The sequence below is a fragment of the Rhagoletis zephyria genome, unplaced genomic scaffold (genome assembly GCF_001687245.7).
Source record: "Rhagoletis zephyria isolate East Lansing unplaced genomic scaffold, Rhagoletis_zephyria_1.1 Rzeph_scaffold_01832, whole genome shotgun sequence".
Classification (NCBI taxonomy): domain Eukaryota; kingdom Metazoa; phylum Arthropoda; class Insecta; order Diptera; family Tephritidae; genus Rhagoletis; species Rhagoletis zephyria.
In genome coordinates, this window is record NW_016158916.1 from 8,701 (window position 1) to 35,703 (window position 27,003).

Below are 27,003 nucleotides of genomic sequence, written 5' to 3' on the forward strand. Positions count from 1 at the left end.
ATAAATTCCTCAATTCGTTTGATTCCATTACTTAAGGGAAGTTTAATATTCTACCACAGAATACTAATATAATTAATTACATAATTATCTTAATTTCTCTCAATTAGTTATACACAGTACTTAAGTGCACACTTAAATGATCATCGCGTCTTTGGATTGCACTTGAAGAACATATTTAAAAGCATCAAACATGAATGAAGTCTCAGTTACACTTCTCCCCCTACCAACAGGGTAACTGACTTACTAACATGACAATGCAGTTTTCACACGTGCAACCACGTCAATGCGAGGCATTGACAACCAGCAGAAGTGGCCGATGTGGTTGGAGTGCTTAAGTGCTATTTTGTTAAAGACAAGACTGACATCCGCACATCACATTATCTCGTATGAACATACATATTACAAATGTAATTGGAAAATTGCTTCCCAGTGCAATTATGTCATACCATGCTAACTACAACAGCAACGACACAACAACAGCAGTATTTAATAGCAATTAACTGCCTAACCAACTAACTTAAAACATCAAATTGTTGGAGTTGTACTAGACCAACTAACCTGCTAATAACCAACAAAATGGGTGAAGTAGGAAGCGCTTTGCAACTTGTTTATACTCTTAACATTTAAGTGAGTTGGAGTGGGAAATGTTACGACCATTGAGGGTTGAAGACAGCGAGTGAAAAAATTTTATGTAGCTATGATATGTCGACCAACGGTTAATTGATACATATGTATGTACGAGTATTTAGTTGTGGGATCCCAAGAAGAGCATGACAAATAACAAGGATTCCATATGAATCTTTTCTGTACTCGTATTAGCAAAGTATTTAACACAGCTATTTTAGGTGAGTGCCCGCAGCGCTGGTGGTCTTACTGGGCGGCAAAATCGTTCATTGTGAATGAATGTGAGTGTTTTGAGGTTACACAGCCCTGCTGCTGGTGTATTTTAAATAGATCGAAGTATTATGTAGGCAATTTTTCAGGTATTAACCCAAAATTCTATGTACTCTGAATGTACACAACATCTGTCTGCCCACTTTTGTTGCTGTTGTTTTTGTTGTTATTATAACGGCGTAAGAGTTTTTGGAGGAACTGCTGGAGCGACGAACTTTGGCCAGATATATGTAGATATGAGTCGTTCCGGTTACGTATAATGTACGGCACTGTAGTGCCAGATAAACGACTCAGAGAAAAAATTTCCTTCCAAGAGGAAACTTAACACCGATTATACACGAGCTGAAATAGAATTCCATAAGCCCCGCGTGATACTTCTCCCGTCCAAAGCCGACTGGGGTGGGGAATTTTGAGAACATCCGCCTTGATAAATCTTCTGAACAGCGCAGACTCCAAAATGGATTGAAGAGTTTAAGCAAGCGATTTCTATGAATCCCTATGATTAAGAAGATGGTCTACATATCTGCCTGACGGTGAAGGTGTTTTCGCAGCAGCAGGATTTCTTTACTAACTTTTTTAAAAACGTAAACGTCAGTTTACACTCCCGTCAAGACGAGCGGATCACAATTTTCTCAGACATTCGGTGGTATAATGGCTCTGGCGGCTCTTCCATCATAGTCGAGCTGATGAAGGAGTATAAATACCTTTGAATATTATTTGTTGGTAGTCAGTTCTCAGTAGATTTAGTTTAGGTTCCTTATCGTCCCCACTTCTGGGAAAGTTAAATGACAATAGATTTAGCATACCCTAAATATATGCTGTGCAGTCATCTATGATGTTGGCTGAAACGAGGACAATACTTTCTCAAGGGATTATCAATAAACCCACTGATCTCCACCATTGTCCCATTCACCAAAAGAATGAAAGTCAACTTGACTAGACTCAGCTTAGCAAGGATAGAAATTGAGCGCTCAGAACAGGCAAGGTATCTAGAGATAGGTTAAGTTCGGTTATAGTGACAGATCCACCAGGGTTCAATTATCCTTTGTGATATCACATTACACAAATTCTTATAACGGTAACTGTGTTAAACTAATAGAAGCGCTGGGTGCTCGCAAAAATGTTCTGCAAGCAGCTGATTTCCACTCCGGTGAGCCCCTCGGGAGTGTTGATGAAATGCGCTTTAAGGTGCTTAAACCTTAATCTAGCGAATACGGAACAGCTGAGGAGGAAGTGCTGAGATGATTCCACCTCGTCTTCCAGACAACTGCGGCAGTAGGGATCCGTTTCCATTTTGAGTCCCACCGCGTGGGTTCCTAAAACACAATGTCCGGTCAGTAGACCTGTAGAATCTAGAGCTGGCGCTTAGTCAGCTGTAGAATATCCGCTGTAGAATTAACAACCGGCCAGACGGACCTTGCAACTTTGCATGTCGGGGTTTTCGCCCAGCGCCCGCCGAGCAGATTGTGAGCCCATCTGTCCAGGAGAAGACCGCAGATCGCCAACGGAGCCCCTAATCCCTCTCTGTCCTGGCTAGCCAGTACATCTGCCCTGCAATTTCCACTCATATCACTGTGCTCTGTGACCCAAATCAGCTTGATAAATATTTATAGGTTAATCTGGACAAAATATTCAGTTAGAGCTGAAATCTTTCGAATGTTACCAACAAGGCTACATGGGAAACGCCCTGCATATGTGGGGATCATTTGGAGGTTCTCAAACTTATCCTGTCAGATAACGCTATCATGGTCATAGAAAAGATGCTACCAAAATAATTCTCCCACAAGCCGTAAAAGATCAGATTGCCTGAAATTATAATTATAAGATTGACAACGGGTTTTAGTAATATATGTCGAGGGATCGAAGTTGGGAAAGCGTACATATTCCAGAAAAGTCTTATAGCCAGACTTTCCCAACCAAACCACATTTAAACCACAAAAGGGGCGATAGTAAATACTATGTCAGATAGTCAGGCAGCATTAAAGGCCTTAGACTCATTGGCATCATCTCAGACTCATGACTCATCAAGGCTCGTGGACAATAGTAAAATTCTTTTGAGCCGCCTAGGCGCCCTTAATAAAGTGGCACTGTGGTGGGTCCCTGGGCATAAAAGGCAGACCATATCGCAAAACGAAAAGCCCAAATGCGTTTGCATTGTGCCGAGCCTTTCTGCGGTACAACTAAAGGATACACTGCAGAGAGCTAAGAGGAATCTCAAATTACTTCACACTGGAAGTCGAAGAGAATGTGACTATCAAAGATATTCATAACTCCTTACAAAAGAAACTTCGTAAGACTTCTTGAACTTAGAACTCTCACTGGCTGTCTGACAGGACACTGCAAATAAAGGTTTTTTGAAAGAAATGGGGCTTCTGTAGACACAGAGAACAAAATTTGGAAAATGGCTCCCTAGTAGGGAATGGCAAACTGAATTAGCTTTTTAACGACATGAACAGAGTTAATCGCATAAAAATACAATGACTGAAAGAATTGTATTTTAGTTAAGAATGGAATATGAGAATTTCCAATTCTTTCTAGTTTGCCATTGAGGTTTTGCAAGTGTGATATATGTATGTATTTGTTGAATAAGTCCAATTTCAAGCAAATTCGTTTTTGTTTTTAACTGAGGCCACGAAATTCTTATTTAATCACACACATGCTTACAAGTACTTATACATACATATTTCTACTTAATTGAACATTCATTGAATTTGTGGCTTGCGGCAATGTAGCAGGATGAGATTTGCGCGCTTGACCCACTTTGATGGATGCGCACAACAAGTTTGCTGCAAGTTGTCAAAGACACAACACACACATTGACAAAATACTCTACGACTATGTACCTAAACTTGGCTTGGATGAGTTTGTAAAGTAAAAGAACAATGTGCTGTAGTAGCGTTTGAAAATGGCAACTGAGGTGGCATTTACAAGCAATTATTGTAATAGAGTCGCAAGAATACAAGCGTACATAGTTTGTGAAGAGTAAAAAAAAAACAAAACTAACCTGTGATGCAAGCAGACTTCTTACCAGTGTTAATTTTTACCAGTTACAATGGGCTAGGTGAGTTCAGAAAAATATTCTCTAATGGCACAGTGGGAGAAATGGTCTATTTGGCGGCGTTTTAGTGAAATTTTAAATTTTCAAATACTGCCAAATTTCTTTGTTTATTTTACAACTAACAAACCAACGGATTGAATGTTTTTTGCTTAGTCGTAGTACAAAATGCCCTTCTTGATAATGTGTTTTAGCTTAGGTAACCCCTTAGGTTGGGTGGATTCGAAGGGATTCGCCCCAGTATTTTGTTTGTTTTTTAAGATGATCTATTGTCTATGTCAAGTTGAAAAATTAAGTGCAGGTTTTTGCAATTTTTTTATTTTTCGCGTTTTTTAAGTACAATGTTGGAGTCAAAACGCACCCTTTTTTAGTTTGACACAGTAAACCAGTACCAACAAAAAAGTTTTTGGTTGTCGAAAATCATGTATATATATTATTGATCTCCCAAAACATAAAATTTGTTATTTTTTCGACGTTATTAACAAGGCGCCGCCAGACCATCAATTCGATCAGAGTCGCTGTTCAGAAAAACGGCTATATTAAGTTCATTCGCCAAAACCGTAGCAGTTAAAGAGCTGACTAGTGCCTTAAGTTCAGCAGACACATACAATCGTACCTCTCCAACCATTATCCTCAAGGTCGTCTATGGCGTTAATGAATACATACCCTGCATACAGGGTAGCGGCTACGGGACCGATGAACCGGTAGCTACCTGGTAAATTCCGTCAATTACCGACCGACTACTTACAGTGTATTTCAGCGTTTACTTTTACAAGGCAATGTCCTAGGCGGTAGTCACCATCGGCTCTCTCTGCATTACCGGGAGTAGTCATTTGCGTGAATTTTGGCCGCCCTCTGTCGTAGTTTTTCGCACGTTTTTTTTTTCTAGCCTATAAAATACAAGCCTAACCTTAATATCAGGAATCAGCCAGCGCTCAGCTTCAGGGAACTCAACAGTACCAACCATTTCATACTGGATCTAGAAAAAGAGAAAAGTTTGTACATGTTTAGTTTAATTCAGGGACCGTAAATAACAGTTACTTTTTTCAACAGTTAAAATTGGCCAGATATTTTTAAGTCGAATATAAATGTCCTTTCCTAATAGTAAACAAACCGATTATCCAAATTTAAAAAAAAAAAAAATTGGTATCAACTGAAAGAGGACTAAAATAGCTTTAGAACTGAAATATTTAAACGAGGAATGCCAGCAGAAACCCAGCTATTGTAAAATATTTAAATAAAACATGTTTTTTAATTACCATAGAGCAAACTTTGGGTCAGGTATATGCATATCTTTTGTATTAAATTATAAAAAAAAAGTATAAATAGAAGTGGTAGCCTTCGATCGATATTTCTGTTTAAAACCTATGTAAGTGCTCTTTCATTTGGTACCAAATTTGTTTAATTTGGATAAGCGGTTTGTTTACTATCCGGAAAGACTTTTATTTCGAACTTAAAAAATATCATGCCAAGTTTAACTGTTGGAAAAAAATAACTGCTATTTACGGTCCCTGGTTTAATTCCTTTAATCAATAATGATATAAATTTTACGTAAGGAGCTACTTATATCCAAAACAAAAATATAACTAATTCTGTGGTATTTAGTACAGTAATTAGTTTTGGAAAGTATCGAGTACTTTTGAGGATCGAGTCTTTTGGTATCGATACTTTTAAGAATCAGGTATTTTTCAGAGTACTGAGTACTTTTTTTAAATGTACACATGTAGGTAACATTTCAGTTATTAATGCAGAAATCTCACAATCTGGCAGCACTTTATTTGAATTAATATAATAGTACCAAATTACACCAGATGAATGGCTAACTTTACTGGGTACAAGTATTGTACTTGAGACTTCAATCATTACTGAATACCGGTAAATATAAATAAAACTCAGTACTTTTAAGTTTCTATACGACACTGAGTACTTTACTTCGATCCTGGTTACTACATGCATCAAAGTGATGATTAGGAAATAGTATTTTTGAGTACTGAGTAATTTCGAGTTCTTTTGTGAGTACTGAGTCCTTTGGAGTACCCAGTATCGATACTTTTTAAATATCGGGTTCTATCGATCCTTTTCAGAATCGAGTTCTGAGTACTTTTGCTGAGTATCTACTTCGAATCAGCAAAATAACTTGATTTTTTTTCAAAGAATTTTTTAAAAATGAGTTTTGCTGTTTTTCCTTCTTGGCATAGATTTTTAGAGATTTTACGTTGATATTGGTAACACTTCGAGCGCCTACCCCTATATGTATGTCATAACCTTTAATTTCGCTCGGACAATTATTTTAACCATTTTTTCCACTTTTTTCAAAACTACTTAGGCCGGTACATAAAAACTTGAATAGGCCATAAAATAAAAATACGAGCTAACTTTGGCAAATTAATCGAACGTTTTATTACTGGGTTGGTTTGAATTGGCAAAAATTTGTGGCACAGTGTAATCAAACACATTCATAACACAACAAACTCAAACGTAACTTCTAAATCCATCCCAAATATATATAGGCGCTGGGTATAAAATTATTCAAAGGCATTAACTAACTAACCGAAAAGGCGCACCTTAGAATCTGAATTGTCGCGAAAACTATGTTGCTGCAGCAAATAAATTTTGTATTATTTTTTTTTTTATTCACTTCATGCAACGGATGCGATTATTTAATTATTCAATTATTTTTGTTGTTTTCTTATGCGCTGATTTCCTTTTAAATTTTCCTTTACTCATACTTTTGTTAGGAATTTACTAACAAAACAAAAAACAAAAACAAAGTAATGATATCTGCGCACACGTGTTGTCACTGCGCAATCGCAAAGGTTTTCCATTTTTCTACTCAAATACATACCTACTATGTATCAGGTGTTCCATGTACATACATATGTATTGCATTATTGGTCGCTTGTTGTTGCGGTTGTTAAATGCGACTCGCAGAGATTTCTCAACAATAAAAAAATATCAACAATGTTTATTGCCAATAACTGCAAGACAATTGATTGTGTTTACGTGAGTTCGTATGAGGTTGCAAGTAATTACAAGCCCATTACTTGGTGTAATTTCCAGCCACAGGTAATTAATTTTACCAATTGAAAACCAATAGCTGCCAAGATAGAAGCCATTAAACCGCACTGTAACGAAGAATGACTAACTTATAAAACATGCGAAGAATAAATACGAGAAGCTGTCAAAACACTAGTATTGCATGTGCATTTGTAAATGAATAGTCCAAGACAATGGGCACTCGAGTCGAAATGTAAGTTGGTCGCTGTAACGTAATATTACTTAGTAATAATATGTATTAACTATTTGTTTTCAAAGTGTTATTATCTTTATAATGCACAGAGAAGCGATGCATAATTTACGCCCCAACAGAGTCAGAAAAGATCTGTTTCTTAATTGGAGGCAGACTCGAAGAAAAATTTTGGAATATCCTACAGACCGAGGTGAAAAGTGTCAGACAGAACGGATTACATTTGAACCGGATTTGAAAACTCATCAGCATCACTATATTCTCTAGAAAATATAATCGATTATCGAACATATTTTCCATGTGGTCAAGCTACACTTCTCACTTCTGCGTGTAGCTCTTGGCAACAAGCTCTCATGGAATCCACGATTTGACAAGGCTATACAAAAGCTCTCCTCGATACGGCCCAGCAGTAGAATCAGGAGCAGAAACTACGGCAACACACCCAAGCTGGAAATTTGGATGCATGAAATCGCTTCCAAACCCATTTAAGGATATGCTCAATCTCTCTGGTGGAGAAAGTCGAGGTCGAAATCCACTCACAATCAGTCTAAACTGAACATACTCCAAAGGCCAGTCTGCTTAGGTATTACCGGTACGACAAATAATACGCCTACCGTGATCCTCGATACGCTATTGAGCAGAGGTGCCTTCAGTGCATCATAAAGAAATAAACCTTGCGTTTAACAGCATAGCTCAGTTTAATAAAACAGGAGGTAGAATTAAGTATCAGCTTTGTTGATTATGTCTTTCAGATACGAACACAACTGTAAGATCTTATAGCAAAGCAGACTCAAGTGGAAAGAGAAACAACCTCGGAAAGAAAGTAGTACCTGACAGGTTGACGGTTTCAAAACCGACCAGCTTGTTGAAGCATGAGTCTACTTTTTATAATTCAACTCTATCTTCCAGGCCAACCATAGATATGCCTAAAGGAGTATGAAAACAAATGTTTTTGGATGCCTTTGACAAGTTTAACGCTACTAGGACTGTTTTCTCAAAGGGGAGGATATTTATGGCATTAAGCGCGGTGGTGATACTCGGTACTGATACTTCGCTCAGGTCGGGTGGAACGTAAAATAGAGGGAGAGGAGTGTTATCGGGCTGCAAGAATGCCCTTTGTTGGCAGGTTTTCTCGGTTTTAGTAGTAGGACCACTACTCCATTTCTTCAAATCAATATTGAGGAGAATAGCAACCTTTGTGAGGTAGTCTACTCCTGGCGGAACCAAAATTTTCAGCGAAAGCATGCGTATTCCATCGAAACGAATGGCTTTGGACGTTTGGGCAGCTCTCTGATCACATGAAAATTGGTCTTCTCCACCGAAGGATTCAGTGTTAGTTGTCGGCTAAAGTAGCTCTCACAATGCTTCGGGTCGGGTGGTTACATATGTTGCGGCATTGGAGTTTGCCAACTTTAACGTCTGTTAGAAGAGTGGGGAAGTTGTTCTCGGTAAATTTCGCTGTCTGCGGATATGTATATTTCGAGTTGAAATCGCCCGATATGATGGTATGAAATGATGATGAGCGATGATGAGCAATAAACACCAAACCACCACCTTTATATCACTGAATATACTAAATTTATCCAACACAACTCAATAAAGTTGCGGTAATGTACAGCTTCCTCCTCTGGAGAATAACAATAGCCAAGCCTTACAATATACATTATATTGACACACGGACTAGACGGTGTGAGGGACGAATAGCTGCGGGTTATCCCTCATACGGAAGTTTTGTTGCTCCTTGCGAAAACGTTAAGGTTACTTCGATGCTGGAGAGCACCGGCATCTTGTGCAGATTGTGAGTCGCCAATGCCTGATCAAGACTTTGGGTGAGCCCATTTCTTATAAGTTCTGCAGCTTACCGATGCAGGGTTTAGGTGGAGTCTTCTCTGATATACACAGTAAAAGTAGATATCGGGTCCAAGGACTAGACTCGATGCCAACCCGAACCAGAGGCGCTGCTCCAGGGGCGCAAAATGTTTTTGGAAGATTTCACTGAACTATTTAAACACGGTTAGATCATCTCAACAACCAGCCATTGGTCGGACAAAACTGGAGTCATTGTGGTACGTAAAATTTGCGTTTGTGGGATGGAACAAAAAATCGTCAGTCAAATTGTTTGCCTTTTTCTTAAAAAAGTTTATGCTGACCCCTTGTAAAAATGTCGTAGTTTCAGTTGAATCGCTGCGCAAGAAAACTAACAGTTTCGAAAGCTACATATAAAAATGTGATAATGATTTTAACAAACAAATAAAAATGAAAGTCACAAGCAAAGTTATATTTTAACAGTACATTCCAGCGGAAAATTGTTATTTTAAAGAGCGCTTCTATCATTCCACTGCGGACACTGGCATACACATATCACCAATATATCAACAAATATGTAAACATGAGGACACGCATTAAGGCAGGACGGGACGAAAAAATAAATATAACAAAAATTTAAGATACAAAAACAAACAAAAAATGTTCATCTTGTGAGTAAAAAATTAATGGCTTTATTCATAAAAAAGTAGGTTTAAAGAGCTTTACAATGCGACGTTTTCATACATTTTCAGTTTATAGACCTCTTTTAAAGCTACTTTATTTTTTATGAATAAGGCCATTAATTTTTAAAAAGTATAAAAAAAAAATATTTTTTTCATTGCACAAATTAACAGAGCAATTCTGGAAAGGCAGTAGGGGAAATAGTTTGAAAGATTTTGTTTCTTCATGGTGAAAAGGAAAAAGGAGATGTACGTAAGTATATCACTTTCCTCGCGCAACTCCAACAGCCGCAATGGGCGAGGAAGCAAGGCTCTGGCATACCGTTCGAGAGACCCAAGGCGTGTCCGCGGCCAGCGGATTTTTTTTATTTATCTATTATTACAATTTTTTTTTTAATCTGTAGAATTTATTGTTTTTTATTGTTTTTAATTGAAAAATATATATGTATACATTATATGTTAATTTTTAAGAATTATTTTTAATTTTCTTACCTACATCTTTTAGTTTTTAGATATTTAATATTATTTTTAAAAGAAAATTATGTGTGTTTTTTTTTATTTAATTGTTCGAAATTTTTACTTTCTTTTGTTATTTTTTTTTTTATTATTTAATTTTATTCACTTTTTTTTTGGTTTCATTAAATTTTTAGGAAATTATTTTAATATCTTTTCTTTTTTGTTTAATTTGCTTTTAATTTTTAGTTCCTATTGTTTTAAAAAGACAAATATTTGTGGTAACTCATTTTATCTCTTATTTAACTTTTAGACTTTATACATTTTTTTAAATTCGTTCAATTTATAGGAACGTATTTTTTTCTAATTTACTTTTTGCTTTTCTAAAAATTTTAACATTTTTGGATTAAAAAACAAACACATTTTTTTATTTCAGTTAATTTTTGGAAATTTTTTTATGAATTTTTTTTCTTGAAAACCAAATTTATTCTAATTTAATTTTTAGTTTTTAATTGTTTTTAAAAGAAAAGTGCATCTATATTTTGATTTCAGTCATTTTTCGAAAACTTGTTGCTAAAAGACGAACAGAAATAGAACCAGATTTTCTCGTTAACAGACCTTTCATTTGGTTTTTCGTAAGACAGAAAAGAGCTTTCAAGATAGTTGCCAGACTTGACAATTGTCTTACGAAAGAGTTTCCCTGTAAATTTAAATCCCTCGAGTCAGCCTAATGCTCGTTTAGTAAACAATTCCAGAGTCTGCAACATACATAATTTGAAACGGATATCAATAACAATGGCCTGTGGCACAACCAATGCATAGATGAACGGACGACCAACGGACGTATGGGCAATCACATTGAATGGCAAATCGAAAATTGCTCAATTACGGCAGAAAAGGAAAAAATAGAGTACAGTTCGCATGGCGCTTTTATGTTTATTTTGATTTGTTTCTAAATAATTTTGCATAAATTTTGAACAACAAAGCTTTCACAACTGTTTTTTTACACTTCACACTTTTGTTTGCAATTTAAAATGACAAAAAAAAACGATAAAACTACATATAATATATGCATATGCAGTTGCCACATACACGTATATTGTTATTTGCAAAGCATTTACCATATACATACATACATACATGCATAAGTATATTCACGTCAGCTCAATCGTAATCCCGCCAATATGCGAAAGCGTAAGAAAACGTTCACTTTCCATTTCAAATGCCACATGCAACCGGCAATCGCCAATCTTTGCAACAGCAGCAGCCGGGCATTAGTCTCTGCGTCGCATGTTGCTAATGGTCAGGCAACCAGCAGTTCAGCAATATGCCGGCGCGCCGGTGGTGTTAGCTCGCAAATGAGCACCCAAGCTTGGGGCGATTTATCGTCATGCGTTGCATTTCAGCTGCAGTTGGCCAGAGACCTTTGCGCTTTAGCCATTTCTCGGTTTGTCGGTTTATTGGTCTATGCATCTGTCTGTCTGCATGTCATTCAGTGTTTTTTTTTCTTTGTCTGTCTGTTTGTTTGTTTGTCAGCGGTGTCTGTAGCGTCTGTAGTTCCATCGATTTATGGCGTCTGCTTTGCAAATTTCGTGCATTATTGACTGGCTAACGGTGGGCGTCTACCGAAGTCGTCTATCTCGGCATAGCATTTTGAGTAGGGAGGTGCAGACTGAACTGACACGACCGGATTTGAATTATGTACGCCGCCAGTTGCCCTGTTGCTGTGGGAGATCAGAGTCTAAATGTTTAGCATAAATTTCGTAGAATGAAAGCAAGTTCGAAGGTGAAGTGCAGCTGGGTTAAAGGGGTTCGCAAGAAGCAGTGTTGCCAAACGCACAGAAATTTCGATGAATAAAAAACAAGGGAGACAAAAAAATTTGTGCGAATCTTTAGAAATAAGTTTATAGTTGTGCTAGGCACCAGACTTTCGTGTGAAGCATATGCAGCGGCTTGATAGTTTTCTAATTATGAGCTTAATCGTACTCTTGTGCATAAGGTTATCTGATATGATAGCTCGTTAATTAAGAATTTGAGTGTAGCAGAGCAAGGGTTGCTGCAACCTAGAATATCTTTGGTATCCCAATTAGGAATTCCCTACGCCTTAAAATGAAATGTTCTTTCAGCTTCCCTTATGAATGCAAAATATTGATGCAATGATTATTGCTTGTCTGGCCAACGCCGGACGGTCATACATAGGGTTCGAAATTTGAGACTTTGGTATCAATACTGAGTACTCATTCTGACATCGAGCTCATGGTATCGATACTCTAAAGTATCAGGGAAAAAGTATCGATACTACTCAGTATCGGACTCATTAAAATACGTTTTTTGGTATACTAAAATAATTTTATTCTTCAGTCGCATATCTAGTTATTTCCTGAAATTAAAACAATAAAAATTTAAAATATTTGATTTTTATTTCATTGCAGAACTTACTTTTTGTAAACTTTTTCGTTATGCATTTTTGTAGCCTATTCAATTTTAGTATAATAATGTGCAAGTTTGAATTAAAAGTTAACGGTAGTACACGTAAAGTTGAATAGGTTACAAAACTGCATACCCAAAAAGTTTCTAAAAATTCTGCATTTTCGTGAACTTTGCGTAAAGTTTTATGGCCTTATTCATAAAAAATGAGAAAGGGTTTAAACTGAAAAATGTATGAAAATGTCATTTTATTAAGCTCTTTAAACCTACTTTATTTTTTATGAATAAGGCCATTAAACTTTAACTTATTTGGCTTATGTTATGCAACAGACTACACGAAATTACAGTTTATCTTAAGTTATGGACAAAATTTAATGATAGTAATTCATACAAGTAAAGAAAATTGGGTTGGAAATGGAAGAAAAAATTTAAAAAGTTTGTTTTTAAAAAAGTATTCGATACTACAGGTACTTTGCAAAGTATCGTGTAAAATCACCAAATAAGTTATCGAGTATTAAAGTACTAATTTTTATACCCTCAGTATCGATGCTTACTCAATATCGATAGTATCGTTCGAACCCATCATCCATAAAGCAGTGTCGGCTTTCTAGCCAGACCAATGGGCAGACCAATCCAATACATATGAGAACTGCTCGGATTAATTTCCTTTCTAGACTGTCTAAGGTCTCCTCCCGCTCCTCAGTGCTTATTGCTCATATCCTATCATATGCTGAGCCTTCAGTAATGGCTGAGCCTTCTACCATCAGCAGTTACTTAATTCCCTAGCGATACCGCAGTACTTAGTGTTCCTTTTTAAGAGCTCGGATGTGACTAACGTATTGGAGACTGCCCTGAGGGCCACTTTAGCGAAAGCCCACATTTTTCTATCCCCGAGGTATTTCGTAGTTTTGCAAGTCGTTTAACAGCCCTCCTGGTGTTTACCTATCCAATGAATTCAGTCCGCAATTTGCAGGAGGCGAGAGGTATTCTCACATCTAGAACAGAATCGACTTTGAATATTTCTGTCCCTCTTGTTGCCAGCTCGTCGGCTATGCAGTTGTCAAGGATGTCACTGTGTATAGGGATCCATGCAACAATCAAGGAGCATTTTGATGCCTGCTGGCTGAAAATCCTTAGATTTAAGAAATTTAAAAGATACCTAGCTGTCCGAATAAATAGCAATAAGCCGTCCTGGAGTGGCGGTGGTTATGAGCCACCGAGGGGTCTCCATTATGGCGTATGTCGCTGCATGAAAAATTCTACACTAGTGGGGTAACCGGAAACTGAGTTAACAAAGTAAATCCCGCTAACCGCTCTTATAGATAGAGTTTAGGTCTGTGGCAGCTTCCCATTCGTTCCTCTCTGGGATTCTTATGGAGAATTTGTTGTCTAAACAGAGAAAACGAGTGGTTTAATCTAGTTGTCGTAGATTACCTGGTAAAATTTCAAGAATGTTTGCGTGCCCGAAGGGATTTAAAAGTGAAGAAAATAGTCGGTAAAAACTTCGGACGCCAATTCATAGTTTCAGATTAGTGTATTTAAAAACATTGTGTCGGGAATCATCTTCTTCTTTCTTCCAAGATTAGTATATATACCCCAGAACATGTGATAAGTGAAAGCGTCAAATTTAACACTGGTCAAAAACAAAAAAATGTGCCAAACTCGCCAAGCCTCAGACCTCGTTTTGTAAATTAGTTGTTACTTATTTACATATTTAGGTTTGAATTCGTAAGCAGGCAAAAGATTGTTGAGAAGATCTTCTTTCTTACATTCGTCAGCTCATCTGCGCCAACGAAATTAACTTTCATGGAGAAATGCAAAAATATGTTAAAGGCACACAAAGCGAAACAGACAAATAGCTACACATTTGTGCACATGTAACGCATTTATGTTCTTTTAATCGCTTGCTAAAATCCCAAATNAAGTGAAAGCGTCAAATTTAACACTGGTCAAAAACAAAAAAATGTGCCAAACTCGCCAAGCCTCAGACCTCGTTTTGTAAATTAGTTGTTACTTATTTACATATTTAGATTTGCATTCATAAGCGGGCAAAAGATTGCTGAGAAGATCTTCTTTCTTACATTCGTCAGCTCATCTGCGCCAACGAAATTAACTTTCATGGAGAAATGCAAAAATATGTTAAAGGCATACAAAGCGAAACAGACAAATAGCTACACATTTGTGCACATGTAACGCATTTATGTTCTTTTAATCGCTTGCCACAATCCGNCACCGAGGGGTCTCCATTATGGCGTATGTCGCTGCATGAAAAATTCTACACTAGTGGGGTAACCGGAAACTGAGTTAACAAAGTAAATCCCGCTAACCGCTCTTATAGATAGAGTTTAGGTCTGTGGCAGCTTCCCATTCGTTCCTCTCTGGGATTCTTATGGAGAATTTGTTGTCTAAACAGAGAAAACGAGTGGTTTAATCTAGTTGTCGTAGATTACCTGGTAAAATTTCAAGAATGTTTGCGTGCCCGAAGGGATTTAAAAGTGAAGAAAATAGTCGGTAAAAACTTCGGACGCCAATTCATAGTTTCAGATTAGTGTATTTAAAAACATTGTGTCGGGAATCATCTTCTTCTTTCTTCCAAGATTAGTATATATACCCCAGAACATGTGATAAGTGAAAGCGTCAAATTTAACACTGGTCAAAAACAAAAAAATGTGCCAAACTCGCCAAGCCTCAGACCTCGTTTTGTAAATTAGTTGTTACTTATTTACATATTTAGGTTTGAATTCGTAAGCAGGCAAAAGATTGTTGAGAAGATCTTCTTTCTTACATTCGTCAGCTCATCTGCGCCAACGAAATTAACTTTCATGGAGAAATGCAAAAATATGTTAAAGGCACACAAAGCGAAACAGACAAATAGCTACACATTTGTGCACATGTAACGCATTTATGTTCTTTTAATCGCTTGCTAAAATCCCAAATGAGCAATAAAAGTGGGTCAACATCACATTGATTCTGCACATACATACATACGTACTTGCGTAGATACTTATGTACACCATTCCGAAAAATATGACCAAATTTGTCTGTTGGCTGGAACAGCAGCGGGAGGCTTAATGTGCGCGAAAAAAAGAACAAAACAATTTCAAGAGTAAACAATAAATAAATACTTAACAGCAAGAACCCAGTTTTTTGCTCAGCTTAAGCGTTTAGCAAATAGTAAGAACATTGCAAACAAGAGGAGGAAGAATAAAAAAGCATTAAGCTTTCGATAAACTACATTCGGTTGTGTTTTTTGTTATTTCTTTTTTGTTGCTGCTGATTCGCCCATACAACCATAACGAGCAACCACTTTTCTTGTTGACCGGTCAACTTGGCAACAGCTTTTTTGTATTTTGTTATATTCTTATTTTTTTTTAATGTTTTGACATCATTTTGTTAAATTCTACAAATGAGCATATTAAATTGTTTTCAGAATTAATCCGAACGATCGGTTAAAAAATCCAATATATGTACACATCGCACACCGTCTTCTAAAGAGGCAAAACTCGAGATTTGGCATTTTTGAAAGGATGCGCTAAAAATGTGCGTAGAGAAAATTTTTATTATAATTTGTTAAAAAAAAAAATCTTCTTTCCCATATGATTATTATGTGCTAAGAAATAGTTTTTCGCATTTTCTGACAAACGTATAATTTTGAGTTGTGCCACTTTTGAAGACGGTGTGCGATATTTATATAACAATAAAAAATTGCACCTTAATAGGGGCTTTCGTTTACAGCTTTAAGGTATATAGTAGTATCGTAATTATGTAATTATAACAGCATAAATATAAAGCGTATACGTCACCGTTTTATCCCCAAAGCCCAAAATTCGGTTCCACAAACATAAGTCACAAAAAAAGAGTAGACTATAGACGGTCTACAAAACCGACACTGAAACTCTAGGCAACTTAGCGGAATTCGTACAAAAGTAAGAGCCACCCAGCGGCCATGAGATGGGAGTTTTATTAAAATTATCCAATCGGAATAAAGAAAAACTTAAATTTCCTTTGGAATTTGTATCCTTAAAAAAACAAAAACGTACATATATATATTTACTGCAACTTATATGCCATATGGCCAGAAAAAATTAGAAAGTTAAGCAAATCGAATTTTGCAAAAGAAATTGTTCACTTATGATCTGGGGATAAGAAGATAATAAAATATATGCTGACTTATGGTCTGATTATGGTAACTTAACGTAACTTACAGGCTCTCACTTAAAAATTCTCTTAAATGGATGTTGCTTATAACTGAACAGACAAGACCCANAAGTGAAAGCGTCAAATTTAACACTGGTCAAAAACAAAAAAATGTGCCAAACTCGCCAAGCCTCAGACCTCGTTTTGTAAATTAGTTGTTACTTATTTACATATTTAGGTTTGAATTCGTAAGCAGGCAAAAGATTGTTGAGAAGATCTTCTTTCTTACATTCGTCAGCTCATCTGCGCCAACGAAATTAACTTTCATGGAGAAATGCAAAAATATGTTAAAGGCACACAAAGCGAAACAGACAAATAGCTACACATTTGTGCACATGTAACGCATTTATGTTCTTTTAATCGCTTGCTAAAATCCCAAATGAGCAATAAAAGTGGGTCAACATCACATTGATTCTGCACATACATACATACGTACTTGCGTAGATACTTATGTACACCATTCCGAAAAATATGACCAAATTTGTCTGTTGGCTGGAACAGCAGCGGGAGGCTTAATGTGCGCGAAAAAAAGAACAAAACAATTTCAAGAGTAAACAATAAATAAATACTTAACAGCAAGAACCCAGTTTTTTGCTCAGCTTAAGCGTTTAGCAAATAGTAAGAACATTGCAAACAAGAGGAGGAAGAATAAAAAAGCATTAAGCTTTCGATAAACTACATTCGGTTGTGTTTTTTGTTATTTCTTTTTTGTTGCTGCTGATTCGCCCATACAACCATAACGAGCAACCACTTTTCTTGTTGACCGGTCAACTTGGCAACAGCTTTTTTGTATTTTGTTATATTCTTATTTTTTTTTAATGTTTTGACATCATTTTGTTAAATTCTACAAATGAGCATATTAAATTGTTTTCAGAATTAATCCGAACGATCGGTTAAAAAATCCAATATATGTACACATCGCACACCGTCTTCTAAAGAGGCAAAACTCGAGATTTGGCATTTTTGAAAGGATGCGCTAAAAATGTGCGTAGAGAAAATTTTTATTATAATTTGTTAAAAAAAAAAATCTTCTTTCCCATATGATTATTATGTGCTAAGAAATAGTTTTTCGCATTTTCTGACAAACGTATAATTTTGAGTTGTGCCACTTTTGAAGACGGTGTGCGATATTTATATAACAATAAAAAATTGCACCTTAATAGGGGCTTTCGTTTACAGCTTTAAGGTATATAGTAGTATCGTAATTATGTAATTATAACAGCATAAATATAAAGCGTATACGTCACCGTTTTATCCCCAAAGCCCAAAATTCGGTTCCACAAACATAAGTCACAAAAAAAGAGTAGACTATAGACGGTCTACAAAACCGACACTGAAACTCTAGGCAACTTAGCGGAATTCGTACAAAAGTAAGAGCCACCCAGCGGCCATGAGATGGGAGTTTTATTAAAATTATCCAATCGGAATAAAGAAAAACTTAAATTTCCTTTGGAATTTGTATCCTTAAAAAAACAAAAACGTACATATATATATTTACTGCAACTTATATGCCATATGGCCAGAAAAAATTAGAAAGTTAAGCAAATCGAATTTTGCAAAAGAAATTGTTCACTTATGATCTGGGGATAAGAAGATAATAAAATATATGCTGACTTATGGTCTGATTATGGTAACTTAACGTAACTTACAGGCTCTCACTTAAAAATTCTCTTAAATGGATGTTGCTTATAACTGAACAGACAAGACCCAACGTAACTTAATGCCACGTCGAAATCTGTTTCATTTTGATTTTCTAAGTTCTAAGTTCCGTTAAGTTGCCATAATCAGGCACTTACTTTTTTGATATAAATAGTAAACATAAAACAACAAATTGTTGCAGTGTCAAACAAGAAGAAGAAATAGGAGTAAGATTTGCCATATTTATACATACATATTCACTGAAATTTGCAAAATAAGCAAGCTTGCTAAATCGGTACAATATTTGCCTGATTTGTAAAATAATCGTTGTATTTTAATATTTTTCAGTCTTCATTATATTTTTATTAAATCATTCATATGCTAACAAAAACCAAACACAAAATTTACTTAAGCTGTGTTCTTTACTTTACTTACCTGAGGGCATTTGCCAGTCACTCGTAAGTTCATCCAACTGTGCATGATGTTGATTGTTGATTGTTAAGCATAAGTATTTACATAAGTGGCATTTGTGAATGACGCCTTAAAGTTCAATGAGCCGAGATTGTTGACACTTTTCCACTTTTCGTTGTGGCGAGTGCAAGAAACGCTCGATGCCCTAATGTATTTATCTTTGCCGGTAAATATGTATGTACATATGTATGTTAGTATTTATGTAAATAGCTATCCACCTATATTTAAATGATGACCAGACGTGCTGGCCCGCCTAAAATGACGGAAGTGTATAAAGACAAATTTGAAAGAAACATAAAATTAATGAAAAAAAATGTGTTTATCATGCCACCGTTTGGCGATGTGAGCTCAATCTCTCACGAGACACGTCAACCATTCAAGCGATTCATGTGCACACAAGCTGAAATAATTTGTTTTTGTGTTTTTTTTTTATGTCACATTTTAATATTAGTTACCTCAGACGACATCTTTAACGGTAGATATATTTCAGGCGAACTGTGAGAGATTTTCATTATATTCCATGCCATTACGTTGGGTGACTAAAAGATGACTGCAATAATGAATTTTTGAATGGATCTTAGAGTATACTTCAAGTGGCGCACTTAAGTGTTCAAGTGACTGTGATAAGTGTGAGTAGTTGGCGCAGTTACGTGCGATGCCCACATACCTACATACATATGTACATACATTCAAGTTGTTTGACTTTTAGCGAGTTCGTTGCTTAAGTCTTTTGTTTGAATTTCCGCTTTGTTGCTAGCGAACAATTTTCATTAATTATATGTAGAAAAAAAGGATGATGATAAAAATTTTTGCGAAAAAGCGCCAATGCTTAATTATGCTAAAATTGCTGCCAAGCTTAGATGGTAAATGCGGAAATTCACACTTAAAATAATATTTGAAAAACTGAGTGAACAACTTAAGGCCCCCCTACCCAAGTGTAATGCTTTACGAAAAGCTATGACAAGTGTGGTAATAAATGCAGCGCATACGTCTTCCGCATTGTCGCTTTTTTTGTATTGAAGAAAGTAAATAAACAAATAAATAAAAATGTCAATGATTTGTTAAATAGTGAAATTGTCAGCAAAATTACAACGCATTACGTAAAAATGTCGCAAAGCTTCAATTTTGCTACACATACGAGCACCTTCGAAATCAGGAATGGCGAGTTAAGTAGTAAGTCGCCTCACTTCAACACAAATGGATTAAAAAATGAAAATTTTTTCACATTAGGGTGATCCTTTATACCGAATAAATATATTAAAAGCTCGACGCCAAATTGTTGTATGTATTTTATTTAATATAAACGGCAAAGATTGATTTATAAGCACATACGCAAATATTGGAAATGTGGCAACTCTCTTATATAATTCTTTCAAGATAAGTTGGCGCAAATACTTGAGATGTTTTAACTGAATTTTGAATTAAACTTTATGCAGATGGCAACGCTCACCAAAAATGTTTTCGAAAGAAAAATTTCTATAAACTCTTTTCGTTTGGCACCCGTAATTTAGTGTTCAATTTAATTTATTATTCAATTTAACTTATATTTTTAATCAGGTGGCAACCCTCTTTAGGCAGTTTTTAAGATATAGTTTTTCTTAAATCTTGCCAGTTTGGCACGCAAATAAATATTTTTCATTAAACTTAATCATTAAATTTAATTCGACTTTTTACACAGGTGGCAACTCTATGCAAAGCCCTTTCTTATTAAACCTCTCCCTTTTAACAACTAGGTTTTCAGATTTCGTTTAATATAGTATTTAACTGAGTTAAGTTTAGCTTTTTAAGCAGGTGGCAACCCCTTCAAACCTACTTTCGAAATGAAGCTTTCTTGAGCACCTTTCGTTTGACACCCATAAACTTTATTTGAATAATTAATTGATTGATTTGACAGGTGGCAGTACTCCTCTCAAAAATATATTTTATACTAATTCGGTTTATTGCCTTCATGTATGGCAAATTTCATCCAAATCCGGCCACTTATGCGATCAATTATGGACACAAATCTTTACGCAATACTCAAAAATAGCCGGAAGAAGCACGTACTTTCGCCTAAAAGGAACAACACGTTCGGAGGAAAGCAGAATACCCAATTAGATTTCACCGTCCTACAGCACTGAAACGTCTAGTGTGCGTTATTTAGAACAAACTCAAATGGATATGAATATCGAAATCGGTGATAAAAATCCTTTTATGTTTTGCTACACCCTAATGTGTTTATTTGCTTGACTCTTGTGCAGTCAAATAACCGTCTTGCTGCCATATTTGGGTTTGAATTATCATTTTCCTTTATTTATTTTCTTTTTCTGTTAGATACTACACTTTTCCTGCATATATGCCGCCACCACTGCAAAATTTCCTCAAACATATGCATTCACTATTAACAAAAAAAAAAAAATGAGGTGCTATATTTATGACTATGCTGTAATATTTTCCACTTTGTACATTTAACATTTTAAAGTGCGAACCAAGTCAAAGTAATTCAGTGGCGGCATTTATGCTGCTTCGAATTGTGGCATTTAACACTTTAATGTTAATGTTGCATTCATTATACACGCATACGTATTTATATGGATTTACGAGTACAAACAGCGCATATAATGTTCGTTATCGTTTTTCTAATATTAGTATGCTGATGCCAATTGCAATAATAAATTGAGGTCAATGACTTCAAATATTAACTGTAGCGCGGAATGTATGCTAAACGCGGGAGAGCAAGTTAATCATTCGCTGTAATGCGGTGACTAATATTTGTATCGAGCATTTACATATGAGTTATTAGAACTACTTAACAAAAAATGCGTCGTTCAATTGACTATCTTGATAAAATCGTTTTTATTTAGTATACAAAAAGTTTGAATTAAAAGTCAAAATAAATAAAAGTTCTTGAATGAAATTATTTTCAAAATTTAAATGTCAGAGTCAGAGCCCGACAGCCAGTTTCAAGTGGTTTAATTAAAATTAAAAAAAAGGTCTAGATGCATCACCCTATACATGTTTCTTATTGGACCATATAACGATGTATGGGTCAATAGAAAGTTCACTATTTTCAAATCGATGTGTTTTTTTTACCTTAAGGTCCATTCGATTGTGACAGGTGGGTCATTTGACTCTAGAATGTGATCAGTTGTGAATTAGTTATTACTCTGTCATTCAAAATGGCATCTACAACAGCGAAAGATATTTTTTAACTTAGATAAATAACCAATGTATAAAATTCCTTTAAAGAGATACCAAGTCCTTTGTAACTAATATTTGCGTGAACTTGACTGGTGGGGCACTGCAAATCCCTTTTTAACGTTTGTGCACTTAAAGACGAATTTTAGCCAAAATACTTAATTTTCAAGCCTGTTTCTTTGGTTTTTTTTTAATATATACTATATACAAGTAAATGCTTTAGTTTTCATTAAAAATTAGCCTGATATAATCTTCATAGAAGTAATTCAAAATATTTAAAATGTGGCAGGTGGAACAGGCCCTTGTTTTTTAATATTTTTTAGAAGTATTAAACAAAATTTTATTTTTTTTTCAGCTGAGAAGATTACATGGAATGAACCTTAAGTAAAAGAAAAAAATATTTAATTTTGGGAAGATACGATATCCTTATTTTAATACTTACCAAATTTATAAGTTAAATTGAATTTGACTATTAGAACACTTGGCAACCACCTTAGAAATAGTTTCGAAGTCATGGTCCCTCAAACATTTTCCGTTTGACATTTTCCGTTTGACACCCATGACATTTTGTTGAACTTATGAATGAAGTTGATATTTGCTTGTTTTAACAGTTGGCAATCCTTTTCCAAGTTCCAAAATATTTACTTAATAAATCTTTCTTAAACTTCTTGCTCTTGACACTTTGATATTTATGATAACCTTTTATTTAACTTGTGAATTAAATTCAATTCAACCTTTTAAACAGGTGGCAACCCTTTAGTAACATTCTTTTAAACAAATTTTTTTACCAATTTTTTTCCACTCATATTTTAATAGATACATATTTCATTTAAACTTTTATTAAAAATGAAATAGACTTTTTAAAAAGGTGGCATCCCATAACTGTATTCGAATTAAACTTAATTTAAATCTGTTTTGATAGACACACATATCGAATTTAATTTTAAACAAGTGACAGTCCTCTTAAAAAAATATAACACATCTTAATTTATGTCTTAAACTAACTGTGTGCCATATTTTATAAAAACGGTGTAGCCATTATAGCGTGAAAGAGCAAATAACATTCCCACTAACAAAATTTGGCGTTTATAATATTACTCGCATACAAACTTCAGACAGTTTCATATTCATATATATGTACATTAGGCTGCATCACTCTACATTCCAAAAAAAACTGGAATGGTTTTTTAGTCGGAAATAAAAAAAAATCCACATATTATGAGACTTACGCCAAAACACTCCGGAAAAAGANTTTAGTCGGAAATAAAAAAAAATCCACATATTATGAGACTTACGCCAAAAAACTCTTACATAAGTGATCCTTACCAATTCAAAAATATCTTAAAAAAATCGTTTTTAGTTTTTACAAAAAATTAGCCCAGATGATAGAAAAATTTTAGTTTAGAATGTCTGCATAAAAATCGTTGAACATTTTGTCAATGGAATCGAAATGGTGGAATTTTTGGAGGTATTTTCAAATCGGTCTAGCTCACTAAATCATTTTATTTTTTTTTTTTCGAAATATTTTGGCGCAGGTCTTAAAATATAATAAGTTGTATAATTCCAGTGCAAAAAAAAACTGCAACTTTTTTTAGTGGGGCACTCTAATATACATATGTGCACATATTGTAGATAAAGATATGCTCGAAAATTGGGTTTTGAATATGAGCGTTATTATAGAAAATATTTAATGGCGTGCTGTTCATATAAAGAACCTACTCTAACTTTATGTTGTTGCATAGTAATGTTTGTTTGTGTTTTTGTTTAAGATAAATAGGGATTTTCTTAGATAAGTGACATTGAGCAGTTGCCAACGTAACGGAACCGCTTACAACGGATCAGTACNTGTTGTTGCATAGTAATGTTTGTTTGTGTTTTTGTTTAAGATAAATAGGGATTTTCTTAGATAAGTGACAGTTGCTTGCATTTCATATGCCCAGCTTTTCTTCAAGAAATAAGAACATTGAGCAGTTGCCAACGTAACGGAACCGCTTACAACGGATCAGTACAAAAAAAAATTGCATCCAAAGCAAAATAACTAGTCACATGCATATGTATGCACATATTTCAAGTATATATTTACGCTACTAGATAGATAAAAATAGAAAACAAAAGATTTAAGACACGAACCTGCTTCTGTAAGTTGACAAGCGCCAGCAATTTTGCTGCGAATTTTGTCATACAATTTAAAATACAAATGAACACATTTGCTGCCAAAGCCATTCCACTCCATAGGTGGGCGTAATCTGATTGAGTATCAGTATTTGGTCATAACATAAATGTGAGTTGGTGGCAAATTTGCCGGCAAGCAATGGCAATCGTATTAAATTAACTGTTAGTCGTGCAGTTAAAAGCCATTACATAACCATTATAGCGTTCAAATGTGAAATCAAATCTTTATCTTTAATTTTGTAGAAATTATTGTTTTAATTAGACNGGTGGGCGTAATCTGATTGAGTATCAGTATTTGGTCATAACATAAATGTGTGTGTGGTGGCAAATTTGCCGGCAAGCAATGGCAATCGTATTAAATTAACTGTTAGCCGCGCAGTTAAAAGCCATTACATAACCATTATAGCGTTCAAATGTGAAATCAAATCTTTATCGAACATTTTGTAGAAATTATTATTTTAATTAGATAATAAGTTACATCGGAGTACATACATAATACACAAGTACAGCAAATAATTACAATGCTCTCTCGATATTTCACAACAATCTCACTCATTAATTACTTGCTCTACAAATCAGCAACACTTGAAATGCAACAATTTTCTAAAGCTTATTTGCGCCTCACCCAGCGTTGTCTTCCGCGTCTCTGGCATTGTCACACCGAATGCCACAGAGCACACAAACATCAATATGCCCACGAGCAGCGTATACATATACATGGAGTAGATGTTGAAATGGAACGTGCAGATGACGATTATATGTATCACTTGTTGCAACACCAGACATCCAGCTATGAAGTACGGCTTCAGCGTCATCGGGAAGGCCTCGCTCAAGTACACCGACGTGCTGGGCGCATACAAGCCCGCAAAGAACTGAAAAACTTGTGAAAGCACACAGATTACCGACATGTGGTACTCACTCTTGACGCTCAATTCATCATCGTATTCGCCGCCAATGGCAATGGATAGCGCCGCTGTGAAGAGCAACGCCACCAATGATACCATTTTTCTACCCGTCACATCGAACATGTACAACGATGAGAAGGTGCCACCGACGCGTAATATGACAAACACTATGGGCTGCCACTCGTAATCGCCCAACACCACCAAATTGGCCACCTGCATTGCCTCATTCATAGGTAGCGAGAAACCAAATGCAACCATGCTGCGATAGAGCAGCAAACGCAATAGTGGACTTTGCAGCAACGTGTCGCGCCACTCCACCGTTTCCGTCTCCACAACATAGGTCTTCTGTTCGTCCAACACGACTTGCAGTGCTTGCGGTGCCGCATACTCGGGCCGTTGCAATTGTCGCAGGCAGTTAAGGGCGCGCGCATCATCACATTGACGTACAAAGAAGATGGGCGATTCGACTATGAAGTGCGCGCAACAAATGGCCAATACGCCGAAAATAATGGCTATTATGCCATGCAATCGATCTGCCGCAAAGTACACCCGCGATGTCCATTGCGAGGTGTAAACCACTTGAATGACAATGCCGATAGTCATGCTATTTTGCTCCAACCACAAGCAGAAGCCGCGATTTTCGGTGGCTGCTATTTCGCTGGCGTGCACAAGAAACACCAATGTGGTGCTGCCGATAGCGATGCCGTTAATGTAGCGCGCTGCCAGCACAGCGCCATAGCTGTGGGGCACGCTGGTGAAGATGATGCCGCCAATAATTACCAGAATGGCGCCAAGCAACTGCAAAATGCCAACTGATCGTTGATGAGCAACAAATCTAGGCTAGATTTGTTATTTGATGCTAAACTTACCATAAAGCCGCGCTTAGGCAGAACTTTGATAAGCGGCGCGCCCAGCAATGTACCAATTATGAAGCCAACGAACCAGGAGTAACGCAATTGCATTGTGGTGTGTATGTGGGAGTGAAGATTCCAACCGAGTCCGAATGCCATACTCATGCCGCCGGGTACAAAGATGAGGGCGCCTGCAAAAGGAAATTTCGTAAATATTTATATTATATGTGAATATCAGCAAACACAGCTCGTTATTCAATAAATTTTTGACTTATATAATAGCACAATAAACATAGTTTTTTTAAGAATTGAAAAAAAAACATAACATTTACATATATGAAATCAATTAATCTTTTGAAATTGTAAATGGAATGGTAAAATAATTTAAATTCGCATTTAATTATTGTTTTATGATTTTTAATATTTTCGCTCAAAAATAATATTATTGTTGTGTTTTATTTTTTTGCTTAACAGAAATTATTATTACGTGATATTATTTTTTCGATGAAAACTATTATTGATTTTTTTTCACTTAAAAAAATGATTATTTATAAAATTTAAAAGATCATACAGGCGCAACCAACCGAAACTTTAACCATACAGTTTTGAGACTTCTTCCATTTATTATGGTGTCGATGCCTCTGAATAGCATATGCCGGACATCACGCCAGTATAGTTTTAGAAGTAAAAAACTATAACTCAATAATATTAGTATAATCTTTGCGTGAAAAATTTAAAGGCATAAAATAACCATTGTTTTTTTTATCAAAAAAATAAAATTCACGCAATATGTGTTGAGCAAGAAATATAACTCAAATAATAATTATTGTTTTTAATTAATATCTAACTTCTAATATCTATCTTAACTTTGAAATTTATAGCAGAATATAAATCATTTTTTTCGGTATGCAACAATCCTAGGGGGTGAGAGTATTAAAATTTCACTTTACTTTTTTTTGGACTACCCTAATGTACATGCATATACATATGTACTTACATATGTAGCTACGAATATCAAATCGTACTAAAA

At 35.6% G+C, this 27,003-nt stretch overlaps 2 protein-coding genes across 3 annotated transcripts in view; both read right to left on the reverse strand.

The window, feature by feature from the left end:
- LOC108365304 (uncharacterized) overlaps window positions 1-27,003 on the reverse strand; it is a 90,071-nt gene that overhangs the window by 6,585 nt on the left and 56,483 nt on the right. The gene's annotated exons all lie outside the window — the stretch shown is intronic.
- LOC108365305 (uncharacterized) overlaps window positions 24,793-27,003 on the reverse strand; it is a 6,860-nt gene continuing 4,649 nt past the window's right edge. The window contains exons 2-3 of the mRNA XM_017619304.1: window positions 25,992-26,164; window positions 24,793-25,920 (exon numbers count right to left, since the gene is read on the reverse strand). Of these exons, the coding sequence (XP_017474793.1) occupies window positions 24,793-25,920; window positions 25,992-26,164 (1,301 nt within the window). The remainder of the gene's footprint in view (window positions 25,921-25,991; window positions 26,165-27,003) is intronic.